Source organism: Fomitopsis serialis (assembly GCF_022376445.1).
Source record: "Fomitopsis serialis strain Sig1Antser10 chromosome Unknown B0H18scaffold_113, whole genome shotgun sequence".
Lineage (NCBI taxonomy): Eukaryota > Fungi > Basidiomycota > Agaricomycetes > Polyporales > Fomitopsidaceae > Fomitopsis > Fomitopsis serialis.
In genome coordinates this window covers 77,657-91,240 of record NW_025955073.1, presented here as the reverse complement: position 1 = coordinate 91,240, position 13,584 = coordinate 77,657, and the positions used below count along the sequence as shown (strand labels likewise).

The 13,584-nt window shown below is 55.3% G+C and overlaps 3 protein-coding genes across 3 annotated transcripts; 2 read left to right on the top strand and 1 right to left on the bottom strand.

The window, feature by feature from the left end:
* Positions 1-392: 392 nt before the first annotated feature.
* B0H18DRAFT_1037551 (uncharacterized protein) lies at positions 393-1,089 on the top strand. Its single transcript, XM_048030406.1, has 3 exons — positions 393-422; positions 496-866; positions 1,054-1,089. Exon 2 carries the CDS (start codon positions 591-593, stop codon positions 864-866), a length of 276 nt encoding a protein of 91 aa, XP_047887868.1. The 5' UTR covers positions 393-422; positions 496-590; the 3' UTR covers positions 1,054-1,089.
* A 5,618-nt stretch (positions 1,090-6,707) lies between these two features.
* Positions 6,708-7,492, top strand: B0H18DRAFT_1037543 (uncharacterized protein). Its single transcript, XM_048030405.1, has 3 exons — positions 6,708-6,863; positions 6,987-7,316; positions 7,360-7,492. Exons 1-2 carry the CDS (start codon positions 6,791-6,793, stop codon positions 7,169-7,171), a joined length of 258 nt encoding a protein of 85 aa, XP_047887867.1. The 5' UTR covers positions 6,708-6,790; the 3' UTR covers positions 7,172-7,316; positions 7,360-7,492.
* Positions 7,493-8,157: 665 nt separating this feature from the next.
* B0H18DRAFT_958724 (uncharacterized protein) lies at positions 8,158-9,587 on the bottom strand (the record flags this gene model as incomplete). The annotated part of the gene is made up of 7 exons (XM_048042719.1): positions 8,158-8,214; positions 8,362-8,495; positions 8,719-8,751; positions 8,772-8,943; positions 9,229-9,266; positions 9,342-9,470; positions 9,539-9,587. 7 exons carry the CDS (start codon positions 9,585-9,587, stop codon positions 8,158-8,160), a joined length of 612 nt encoding a protein of 203 aa, XP_047887866.1.
* Positions 9,588-13,584: the final 3,997 nt, after the last annotated feature.

Here is a 13,584-nt window from a genome sequence, read left to right as displayed (position 1 = left end):
TCCGGAGGTCGACTCACGAATAACAGGATATTGTGCCGAATGCAGTCGTGTTAGCAGCAGGGTTCCTCACTATTATATGGATCATTGTGTTCATTCTTAGTGTTCGCAGCACATTCTGCACAGACGCATAGGTACGAGAAAACATGAGATTCATTATAATGTACCGACAGCGATCCAATACGATACAAACACAGGCAACGCGACTCATTGGTAGAGCTACTCGTGATATATACTACTCGTAATCAATCCCTATTGTACTCGTACCCGCATGTATACAGGCCCACCAGTGACCAGAGCGGGTAAGACTTTTGCGCGGGTGTGGACTAGCGAGCGCGCGAGCAGATGCGCGAGCAAGAGTACGAGCGAGACCGTGTGCGAGCGAGAGGGCGTGCGTGTGCGAGCGAGAGGGTGCACAGGCGAGAGGGTGAGCAGACGAGAGATTGCACGGGCGAGAGGTTGCGCAAGCGAGAGGTTGCGCGGGTGAGATGATGCAGGGGCATGTGAGAGTAGCGAGAGCAGGTGATCAGGCGAGAGCCAGGGGGGTGAGCCAGAGAATCGACAAGCCACCGAGTGAGCAGGTGAAATCAGAGATGGGCGAGCGCACGGGCAGGCGAGAGGGTGAGTGTATGAGAAATCGAGCCATTGAGACGACGCTAGCGGTCGAGAGTGAGGTCGAGAGGACGCGCGAGAGCAAGACAGGGAGGGGACGAGAAGTCGAGAGTGAGCATGTAAGAGGGCGGAAGGCTGAAAGCACGAGTACTATGCAGGCAAGGCAAGGCAGGCGAGAAAAAGGCCCCATTGGCAGAGTAGGGCGGAGAGTGTCGGATGCGAGAGGAGTGTGCAAGAGGGGCGACTCTGACCAGTGACCAGACAGGCGGGGGCGTGACAGATGGCTGGCAGGCAGGCGAGCATGCAAGAAAGCAGATGGGTGGACGAGCTTGTTGGTAACACGCTTGTAGGTAGGCGAGAGAGAGCAACTGACCGCCAGGTCGACGCGCAAGTGCGTTGCGGCTTGTGAGCGAACGAGAAGGGTAGTAAGTACAACGACCATACCGTCGAGCCTTCCCACACTCTTCCTAGGTGCTCATACCTGTGTTTCTTCGCCTTCCTCTCATGCTACCCTTGCCTCTTCGTTCCACTCTTGTCGCGCTCGGCGCAATCCTGTCGCTCAGAACCGGTCCGTCATGCGCGGTGAGTGAGTTCGAGCCCACATAATCATGCTGCGGCTTACCAGAGCCACGCAAGCGCTGCGTTCGAATCGAAAGACACGGGGAGAGACGGAGAATGGGGAGGGACTTGGGAGGGACAGAGAATCGGCAGAGAATGGCTTGTACATGTCGTGAGAAGTGCTAAGCGCCTCAGCCACGACACGTCACGCGCGCTCGCCGGACTTCGAGTCTCGCACAGTCTCTCACAGTCCGCCTTCAACGTCAGACCGACTCGCAGTCGGTGTCAACGCTTGACGTGCTCACGGACCACCTCCCCACGACGCTAGGACTCGGAGAAGGCAGAGCAACGAGGGCGAATCAAATGTTCAAGACCGCGCCTGAAAATCCCGGTGAAAGCCACCGGTACGATACTTACATTCCGAAACAGCGTTGTTGACCTTGATCTATCGTGCACACGCCCGGAACCCCAACGAGGCTCCCCGTCCCAGATTCCAGCCCCGATGCCGGCGTTCACGAATTAGAGGATGCGCTGCAGCTAAGTCCTACGCGCGACCTGTCATATCCATCTGGTCACGGTCTTGATTAGGGATCCACCGGGGTCGTCGGGACCGCGAGGAAGTGCTGCGGGTGCTCTGGCGTGCGGAGCACCTCAGTCCCCATGTGGATCCGATGTTCCGGTCCAGTGTGCCTGCTAGCGCGTCCCATGGTAAGATCTACCCCTAGGCACCACCGCCGGGCTTGCCGCTCGCGATCTTGGAGGACCTGAAGACGCTTGAGAAGGAGCTGACAAGCAGTCTTCGGACTTTTCGGCTGGGGAGCGATCGATCTGCATGCAAGGCCCGCCAGCGTTCTCCCGAGTTGACGGACTTTGGCACAGAGGCTCTACAGACCAAATACGGTGTTTTGCTGTGAGTAGTGCACGACGTCGTAATGCTTAATCATACGTTTCGCCGCAGTTGAAACTGCCTCGTCGAGCGCAGGGCGCTGGCATACTCAGCAAGCCACAGAAGGGTCGATCCTCTGACAAGATTGCGGCGTTCGCCAAGTCGTGTTGAACCAATACCTGCGAGCCCGATCTTCCTCTGCGCGACCTTGAAGTTGACTTCGTTATCGAGTTCAGTGCTAGCATACACGGGTATATGGGTCAATAGACGCGTATGGCCCCCCCAGGCTCTCTATATGCGGATCAGCCGCCAGCGAAGCACCTGCAGACCCGCAAGTCGGACATCCTCTCCCCTGTGCTATTTCGAGTTGAGCATATGCAAGTCGAAGGGAGCCTTCAACCTGACAAGGACACTTGGGCATACTCCCAGACGGCCCACATATGTGCCTTCAAGGCAATCATCATGTCGTCTTGGCTGGGATCGCGAGCTCGCCACGCCATCCTGGCACGGCATTGTCAGGCTCTACGCGTCCGCGCACATTCAATGCCGAATCTGTGTCGGAAGCCGGACGAGTTTCGAACAGTGAGGACATCTTGTAAACGAGAGGTTTAGTACAGGAAGATAGCAAATTCAGAACACAACCCGTAAATAAGGGTAACAACACGTCCGAACAGCCCAATCGACGATCATCATCGGGAGTCAGGCTCTGAAGATCCGAAGGTTAGACTTGACAGCATGCCGCAATCCGCCATGGAAGTGAAGGTGCGCACATTCGAGGCGGCCCGAATCGGACGATATCACTTACTCAGTGCAGACCGTGGCGCCTTTCCCAATCAGAGCTCCACCCACATCACGGGGCACCCTCTCGTACGTGTCACACTGAAAGACACACCCCTTGACGCCGAAAGTGTCCGCGGTGAGCTTGAGGTGTTCCAGCCCGATGAGTTCGGGGCGGCTCTGCAACTCCGGCGGAATCTCCACGGTGAAGTGAATGCCCTGGACGATGTTGTCGCCGTCCTTTGCTCTGATGAAGAGGAACCCACCCTCCGGGTCATACCTGATGGGGAAGGTCCTTGCAACCCTAGGCACCTTGTCCATCTCGGTCACGGTGCTCCATAGCCGTCGGTATCTGAGTGGTCCCGAACACTCTGGAGTCTGGCTGTGCACGGGCCGCTGGGGCATCACCGGTAGGTTCGGTCCTCGGAACGCCTCCTCGAGATCGGCGTACGTGAAGTCAGGGCGTTCTTCGTTCATGCGCAAGAACTTGACTAAGTTGTATGTGAACCATCCGTGCGGCACGCCGTCGATGATAAACTCATGCGCTGTCTGATTCCTCCCGCAGGCCGCAATGAGGACATGCGTGTCCAAGTATTCGGACTCGGACTCGGAATCGGAACCGGCGTCGGCTTCAGCACCGTCATCGTCATCAATATTGAGAACAACAGGGACCATCGCTGCGGCCCGACCTGCAATCGGGACCTGCCCCAAGATGTACTGGTCGAGGTCCTCGGGAATCGAGAGGTGGGGCACTGCAGAGCAGAACCTAATGGCATCGGCAGGTGTGCCACCGTGCATGCCTCCAGGATGGTAACAGTCGAAGATGGCCAGCTACGACGTGAGGTTGAACCCTTCCCGTCATTACGGAAGACCAAAATCATAACAAGCGGACGCACTATATTATCGCCTTTCACATGAGCCAGCTGGCGCATCAGCGCTCCAAACGTCCTGGACGGTATGCCGAAAATGGTCTTGCCTTCCTGGTCTTGCATGCCCTGATCATGCGGACAGATCAGCTCCGCCATAGTGCTGAACTGACCTCCCGCATTCCAGCTGGCAGGCGCATTCTTGCAATCGCCGTGGCCGGCGTAGAAGAACACAATCATGTCACCGCGCTCGATGGCGGGATTGTGAATGAGGTGGCTGAGAAATTCACCGAGGATCCGGGTGCGCGTCGCCTCCTTGTCATTTAGCCTGACGACGTGGCCGGAGGGAACATCCAAGGTGTTCGTGAGGAACTGATGAAAATCATCGCTATCGTCGGCAGCGCCGCGGAGAGTGACAGCCTCTGGATGGGCGTAGTCGTCGATGCCCACAACGATCGCCCAGACATGCTTGTGGCGGATCGGGTTGTCATCGCGGGCATCAGCCTTCTGCCCTGCCGCGAAGGACGAACCCGAATCGAACACTGGCAGCTCCATATCGTCCGGCTTGTGCAATGCGTCCACAACACGCTCGTAGGTGAGACTCTCCCTTTTCTTCTCACGCATATGCATGAGCCAGAGGTCTATAAACGCCCCACGTGAGTTGTCGATAATGTCATGCCCCTGCGCCGTCTGTTGCGGTGGGCAGGCTGCCAGAAGGACATGCGAGTGTGCCGCAGGATCTGAGAACGCAAACTGTGCGATGGGAATCATCGGCGCACCACGGCCTGCGTCCGGGTCTTGCCAAGCCCAGAGATGTTGATCGAGTGTCTCGGGGATAGCGATTTGAGGCTCGGGCACCCAGCTTACTGCTGGGAGGGGCCGCGTTCCAAGGCTCGTGCTCATAGTACTCGCAGGCCCGTTACTATGCACGCCTCCAGAATCGCAGCAATCGAAGGCCGCCACCTGTAGAGTAAGGTCGAGTCACTATATACGACGCAAATCAGAGCCGTATCGAGTGAACGTACGATGTTGTCTCCTTTCTCGTGAACCAACCGGCGCATCAGCCCCCCAAACGTCCGGTCTGGAATGCCGATGATTGGCTGACCCCCCTCGTCTGGATTTCCGCCGTCGTGCGGATGGAACAGTTCGACAGTATCGGGCTGACCATCATCACTCCAGCTCGAAGGCACGTTCCTGTGACTGCCATGGCCGGTGTAGTAGAATACAATCGCATCGCCCGGTCTGATGGCTCGATTGTCGATGAGGTGTGAGAAGAAAGTATCGATTATCTGTGTACGCGTCGCCCGCTCGGCCTTGAGCTGAACAATCTGGCTGCAGGGGACCATCAGGAAAATACCTCCCTGGGAATTATACCGAACAAACGGATATTCTCCATAATATGTAGACTGTTAGGATTCTTGACGCCATTCATGATAACACTCCGTATTATTGACCATTGTATGCGACGTTCGAGTGCGGTCAATAATATGATACTAATACGAGTGGTACAATTGTAATTTTCCGTGCAGAGGTGACTCATTCGCGAAGATGTGGTGAAAAGAGAATATATTGGTGCGTCTCCTATTAGTATCCGATTCTGCATACTATAGTACACATGACCCGAAGATCACTTCAGATATATTCAGTGATCGACGTTCATCAACCAAAACAGACTTCAGATCGACAAGACGGTGATAGGCGTGTAGGGGGGCACGACGGTGCGCGTTGTTCTAGATGCAAAACACGAGCCAGTGCACATTGATCGAGTCCTCCACCACGTATGCGTAGTCATCGATGACAGCCACTCCTCAGTCGTCCACGAACCCACGGATAAGTAAGCAGGTCTGCGGGCAATTCGGTGCGTGTACAAATGAGCGATCATATGAATGACTGAATGACGGCTAACCGAGCAGACGAGAGCACGGGCAGGAGAGCACATGATGATGCGAGACGAGACCCTGAGCAAGACGGGGTGCGAGCGTGTTAGTGTCGCGCGAGACGGTGTAGGTCCACGAGCGGGTGTGCAGGGCAAGAAGCCGAGAGAAAGTGGGCATGGAAAGCAAGCACAGGAGGGCAGGCACCTGGGCGGGCGGTCGATCGATCGAGCTCGCAAGAAAGCAAGCGTGAGCAGACGAGAACACCTCGGTGGGCGGGCAAGAACGGGCGAGCGGACGAGCGGTGATGAGCCAAGGGCAGGCCGGCGAGACTCGGAAGCCGAGAGTGGGCTGGCGAGTGGGCGAACGAGTGCGCAATGACAAACGAACGAGCGAGAAGGGCGGGGCGAGCGAGCAAGATCGAGGGGTGCACCACCGGGGGCCAGAGAGGGTGTCTGCTCGCTGTTAAGCAGTCGCAGACTTACACGGTGTTACTGTCCGGTGTGCCCGTATCGAAGTGCGCCTAGCTTGCGAGAGGATGGTACGTGCGAGAGGATGGCCGCGAGCTTGTTGCTCGTCAATGCACTTGCTCGAGCATTGCGACTAGCAACAGATACTTAGTAGATACATTAAGAACGACTCACTTCGGGTTTCTTGCCACCGCTTTCCTTCCCTTTCGTTCATCACTCCTGCCCGTCATCTGTTTTGCTGGCCCTCTTCCTGTGACCGTGCTCGCTTCTTGTGCTCAGACTTGCCGCCTTGCGTCACGGCTCGGGTTTGTCGCATTCGGAGTGTGGGACGGCGTGAGTGCCTCGCGCATGGTGGTGGTTGTCCGAACGCAGACCGCCCGGCGCTTTCGCGCGAGCGGCGGGTATGGTTGTATCGCGGCGGGACTGTACTTAGTAACTCGTGAGACAGGACAGTTTGGAGACGGGCAATGATTAAGGGGCACAGACAGGCGACATAGGTGACGGGCGACAGCTTCAGACAAGCGGGTGACAGAGAGTCAGACGTGCCAGACAGCGCCACAAGTGGGAGCGCTGCTTGCCCTAAACAATATCTCGATCGAATCTGACCGCCGCCACAGCGCCACGTCAGTCTCACTCTGAGCCTCTCTCGCCCGTCTCGCCCGCCGCCGCCCCCCGCTGTCTCACTCGTTCACCCGCCCTCTCTTGCTTGCTCGCCCGCGTGCCCTCCCACTAACCCTCTCGCTCGCTCACATGTCCTCATTCTGGCTCGCTGCCCTCTCGTTCGCCCACCTACTCGCCCTACTGCTAATTTTTCCCGGTTACCATGGCCAAATAGGTACATTGACGAGCAATTAACGGTGCCTACTGCAGTGCCTGCATCCTGCTTCTGCAATCTGTGTGTTGAATGCCTGAGTGTCCATATATCTGGCTTGCGCACTCTCTCACAGTGTCTCGCCCCTAGCTCACTCTCGCACCCGCCGACCCGTTCTCACTGAGGGCACACGCATCCAGCGACCGCGCAGCCGAAAGAGTTCGAGTGCGAGGCTCAAGGGCCCTATCTGCAATACAAAGGTGAGCCATCACCAACACGATCTCCCTGCTGCTATCTATGAATGTGCCGAGGCCCGCTGAACCATGTCCTATCTGTCCGGCGTTCTGCTCCGCCAACTGTTTTCCTTGCGCCATTTCGCTCGCCCACCATCTTGTCATCCCTCTTGCCCGCCGTCTCGCACCCGCCGACTTGCCGTCTCGCACCCGCCGACTTGCCGTCTCGTGCCTGCCCATTTGCTTTCTTGCGCCCGCCCACTGTCTTCTCACGCTCGCCCACTGTCTTCTCGCGCCCGTCCACTGTCTTCTCGCGCCCGCCTGCTTGCACTTTCGTGTCCACCCATTGGCCCTCTCGCGTCCACACGCCCGCTCTATTGTGTCCGCGTGTTCACATGTTCTTGCGCGTGTCCTCCGCGCTCGCTTCCACAACTGTTCGCTCTCGGCGTTTTGACTGCGCACCTGTGATTGTGCACCTGCCTGCCGCATCATGACAAACATCGATCCGTGTGCGTACCTCCTCGCCGTCTATGACAGCCAGCTAACATACGTTCACATGGAGAACTATTGCCCCTGTCACCCGCAACCTACGCGCCCATGCTCGTGGACACACCATCTCGCTCTACACCCACACACCCGACTCCGTCTTGCCCACAGTCTGTCTCGCATGCCCCCTCCTGCCCATGCTCTCGTCCGCTCGGCCGGCTGGCCACCTGCCTATTTGTGTGATCACCCACACGATTGGTCACTCGTCCACGCGCCGACTTGCCTGCGGACCCGCTTAGTGACCCGTCGACCCGCAGACCCACCGACACTGTCACTCTAGTCGTATTTTACTGCCATGCTCGTCATCTATCTCCCTCCCTAGTACCTGTCTTCGTGGCCTCGGACCTCTCATAATACATCGCAGACTCGTAGTAGTATATTACATGCACGGCAATGCATTTATGTTTTTTCTAATGACTTTGTGTGAACGAACATCAGAGTGAATGTGCATTGAATGTCCCGAGAACGGCACAGAAGCCATGACTTATTGCGTAAACATGCCACAGAAACTCACGAGAACATTGTAATTACTCGAGTATTACTGAGTATTCGTACACGGACCCATGGGGACCACGGAATATGGTCTGTTATTATATTAGGAAGATTAATGCTGTTTATCTTCTATTCCTACAAAATTGCCTCTATTCTTCCGCATTCAGGAGAAGGTTTTTTCCTGATGACCCCCAAGGTATTCGTCAAGAAGTCGTACAGGTTGTCGCTGTCGTTCGTACAGCCATCATGGAGACCCTTGATCTGTGAATGCTGATCAACGTCGACGGCGACGAGGTAGGCCCAAATGCGAGCTCGATCGTCATGCGATTCCTGTTCTGCACGTCCGACTTGTGCATGTGCGACGTCATATGCCCTAGCACAACGTCAACATCAGGACATCGAGGTGACTATGTGGAGATCACCTCGCTATCTCGTTCGTGAGGGCCCAAGTCCTCGAAGCGGCTGTCGACACTTCCACTGTACTGGATGGCGCGTGATTGGCAGTGTATTAGACAACGGAGAAGAAGAGCGGCTCACCTCCAGTTAGCATTGGCATCCAAAAGTCGACGACGCCTCGAGCATTCTTGCACCCTTACCAGCAGTCAGGTCGTCCAGTTCGTCTTCACAGCCTATGTATATAAACGCTCACCTGTGATCGGTCCACCCGATTCGAGCACTGGGAGTCGTCCAAGAAGACTCCATTTCGCGCAGAGCTGAAGTTGTCTGGTAGCGGTTGGGGTAACCAGTATGTGGGGCGAGTCCCAGCACTCATCCTTATCCTCCATCAAGAAGCGCCGATGATATTTGGAAGCTTTGCTCAGCTGGGCATAAGGCCTGAGGCAGTGTATTAATGCTTCTGGACCGTACGTGAGAGCGTGTCGCGCTTCACAGGCGCTGCTTCTGCGAAGTCCGTCCGCATGCCTATCATCAGTTCGGAACGGAAGATGTCCGATCCTGTGTGCCCATGTTGACAACTTCTGTGGTACCTTGTGCTCCGTAAGGCTATGTTCTTCAAAACCAGGATAGATAAGGAGAACGGCTTACAGATCTGAGAGACATGGTGTCCGGGTCTAGTGAGAGCAGAGTGCTCTCCGACGAGGACTTACGAGGGCAGTGATCATCCGCCAGTGGTCCCGGTCAGCCACTGTGATCGCTCAGGTGTAAGGAGCGAGGTGATTGCGTCGGAAGCTCGAGGTTTTTTAGTAGCGAAGGAGCGCACGGCGCAGCGGATCCGGAGTCTCGCTCTTGACACCCAGCGACTCGGCGGGTACCTTCAGCGGCTTGTACATACCGAAGCTTCTGGCCGCGTCCCAGATGACGAGCAGTTTGGGTCTACGCAAGATGCGGACTGTGTAGTGAAGGCAGACGGGCGTTCGACAATGCGAAGGGTCGAAGGCATATGGGTCCTGGTCCCACCTCTTTCAACCTCGTGCCCGATATACACGCCCGGATATTTGGCGGCCATGGCACAACTTGGCGGCAGAAGGCTGGGGACTCGGAGAGGCTTTCGTTGGGATGCCTCTCCCCCAGACGTCTTCTAACACATCCTTTTAAGAACAGGGCGGATATGAGCAGCGTGCACGCCATTCATCAGAGCTGCAACGTCGAACCTGTCATATTATCCTGCGCCAAGCTTCCTCCGCATCTTCCGCATTTAAATGGGATTAATATTGAATCACTAATGTATTTTAGATCAACTTAAACCCCATACACTTTTAACCTGATCCTGTGCTAAGCTGTTGCTTAGCCAATAGATTAGCCAAGTAGGATCAGTAGAGCTAATCCACACATGTTAAGCCATAGATTAGCCATAGTTAGTCCATATCTAATCCCATTGTGATCCATTGGTTAGACTTGCTGAGATGCTGCTTAGCCATTGGATTACCCATGGCTAAGTAATATCTGATCCATGTCTTAACCATAGATTAGCCATGCTTAGCTATGACTTAGGCAAGAGATTGACAAGTAAATCAGGCTAAACAAAGTTGGTAGACTTTCAATCTTATCCACTGCTAAGCCACTGCTTAGCTAGCTACTGGATTAGCTTTGCGAAGATCACCAATTGCTGATCATGGTTCGCTTAACTGGAGATAAGACAGTGCTTAGCCACTTGCTAAGCTGTGTCTAATCCACTGAGTTAGATAGTGGCTTCAATGGCCCAAAAATGCGGACACAAGCCTGGTTTGAACTCCTGACCCTGGACACTACTACATAATCACATGATCTAGTTACTTACCTGACACACTTACCACTGCACCACTGGGCCTTTCTACACTACAAAACTGAATGACCTGTATTACATTCTCAGACTACTGGACTTAGGCATTTCACAACACTCTGCCATAGGATGCCCCCCTAGTCCGACTTTTTGTGGATCAGCACATACTTTATTCTGGTTAATCTGCAGATTGACATTGGATTAGCTTAATCTTTCAGATTCAGCCACTTTCCATATCAAACAAATTATATTGATCCTTCATTGATCCACTCCTGATCAGTTTTGCTGATCTAATCCAATTCAATCCTAATCTGATCAGTTCATAAAACCACTTCTGAGCAAACCTGCTAATCAGACAAGATTAACCAGAATAAAGTATGTGCTAATCCACAAAAAGTTGGACTAGGGGGCATCCTATGGCAGAGTGTTGTGAAATGCCTAAGTCCAGTAGTCTGAGAATGTAATACGGGTCATTCAGTTTTGTAGTGTAGAAAGGCCCAGTGGTGCAGTGGTAAGTGTGTCAGGTAAGTAACTAGATCATGTGATTATGTAGTAGTGTCCAGGGTCAGGAGTTCAAACCAGGCTTGTGTCCGCATTTTTGGGCCATTGAAGCCACTATCTAACTCAGTGGATTAGACACAGCTTAGCAAGTGGCTAAGCACTGTCTTATCTCCAGTTAAGCGAACCATGATCAGCAATTGGTGATCTTCGCAAAGCTAATCCAGTAGCTAGCTAAGCAGTGGCTTAGCAGTGGATAAGATTGAAAGTCTACCAACTTTGTTTAGCCTGATTTACTTGTCAATCTCTTGCCTAAGTCATAGCTAAGCATGGCTAATCTATGGTTAAGACATGGATCAGATATTACTTAGCCATGGGTAATCCAATGGCTAAGCAGCATCTCAGCAAGTCTAACCAATGGATCACAATGGGATTAGATATGGACTAACTATGGCTAATCTATGGCTTAACATGTGTGGATTAGCTCTACTGATCCTACTTGGCTAATCTATTGGCTAAGCAACAGCTTAGCACAGGATCAGGTTAAAAGTGTATGGGGTTTAAGTTGATCTAAAATACATTAGTGATTCAATATTAATCCCATTTAAATGACATCACTGTCCTCCGACACTCCGAGCCCGAAGAGCTCGGCCTGGATACATTCTGTGAATTAGCGAGTTTTGGAAGCTCCTTGCGGTCTTCAGCTTCAAGCTTCAGGCTTGGTGCGCGTCTCGCCTCTGATGCAGGCGCATGAACAGGCCAACCACCCACTTTGAGCGCCCGTAATCCCGGGCCGCAGTGTGAGGAACGTGAAAACGTTGTTAATCCTGACATTGATTGAGGACTAGCATACACGGGTATACTTATGGGTCGATAGATACGTATGGCCCGCCCAAGCTCTGTACGCGGATCAGTCGCCAGCGAAGCATCTGCAGACTTACAAGATAACCGACTCTGAAGGTCTCCTGCCGGGCAGCGAGCGCGCCTCCGTGCAAAAGATACTGATGAGGTCCTGTCGGTCGAACGGCAAGCCCGCGTGCTGATGCCGCATGACAGGCATGACGACCTCCTCCACGAGGGCCCACGCGCCGAGCATAGCGCGCTGGAGGTGCGCGAGGGTGGCGCGGTGCTCCGCGAGGCGGGCATAGACCGTCTCCCAGTCGGCGGGGCTGCACGACCCAGGGGCCGGGTTGGGTCGGGCGCAGCGGGGATAGAAGGGAGATGGCAGCGAGGGCAGAGAGCGAGTCGGCGGGCAAGGAAGGGGTGCACTCGGGCTCGGCCAAAGTTGTAGCGTGGGCGAGGGAAGGGTGAGAGTCGATTGTGCGGAGGCAATAGCAGACGGGTACGCCCTCGGCTTCGAGCTCCGTCGTTGCGCCAGAGAGGGCCCACGGACGCGTCGAGCCACGGCTATCTTGGGTGGGCCATCGACGCGCAGCGAGGAGGTAGTCGGGTTGTACCTGCGCAGGCGGGGTCGCGCACCCGGACCGGGTTCGAGGAGCCGCCGCCGTTGCGCGATGCATTCCTCTGCACCGAACGCGGATGTACGGTACGGACATAAGCATATGGAGAGTCTTGAACGGACTGATAGGGACGCACCTTCGACGCACGCCGTGACACGTCCGAGTCGCTCCTCGTTCCGAGCCTCCATCTCATGCGCGACGTCCACGGGCAGCACGGGTGCATCATCGGCATGCTCACGTCCTGCGCCCCCTCCTTCCTGCCATGGCCACGGAGTGGACCATGTAGCGCCCGTCGCCAGTCGCTTCGACGCGCATAGGAGCGACGGACGACGCGCGCGACTCGGCCTCCCAGTCTGCCTCCCATCCGGAGTCGTCGTCCTCCATCGTGCGCGTGGCGGCCTTGCGTCGGAGGCGGGGCGGGAGCCTGACGAGGCGGGGTCGTGTGGCTGTGGCTGCGGGGGACGCTGCGGGGTACAGACGATCGGGATCAGTGGGGTTCAATCAGGGCGGGGCATCGGCAAACACGCTCCAAGCCATGGGCGAGGTGGACCTACTGCGCAAGCTGGATCCTCCTCCTGGGGCTGGTCGTCGTATGCGGACGTCTGCGTTCGCGGGGAAGCTAGCGTTGGGCATCGAGTTGGGTGCTATTTATGTGGGCGTGGGACAGACAATGGAGGTCGTTGGACGCGCGTAGCGAGGGCGACGGGGAGGAGGGAGCAGGAGGGAATGGTGGAGGGGGATAGGACCGAGGAGACGCGTCTTTGGCCTGCGGACGCGGAAGCGCGCCCAGAGTCATGCTCGATGAATCGGCTTGAATTGCCAGTGGATGGGACCGTCTTCTCTCACGTAAGTTAACCGCATCGCCTTTGTCTTCCTCGGCCCGAATCCCGGAACTTGCCCATTCTCGATGCCGTCGTTTCATGAGAGGGCATGACGCGCACTCGTCCTGGCATACGAGAAGGCCACCCATGATACAGGCCAAGTGTTGCGTAGTACGTATGTACATACAGATCCGAGGACATACCGCGGGCAGCGTGCACATGTGGGAACGGCAGGCATACAAATGCATTGATGATCCAGGGTGATACAACTACTCATTTGCGGCGACAAGCCAGACGTACCACGCCGCCAAAATTTGGAAAGTTCGGCCATCAAGAGACGGAGCGCAGGAGCGATGTAGCACTCCGTAAATGGAAGGCATCGATCGATCGGACCGAATAACTTCCCGTCAAGTCAAAATCTAATAAAAAAAGGCGCGCGCTCGTTGACGCCTGCCCATAGCCACA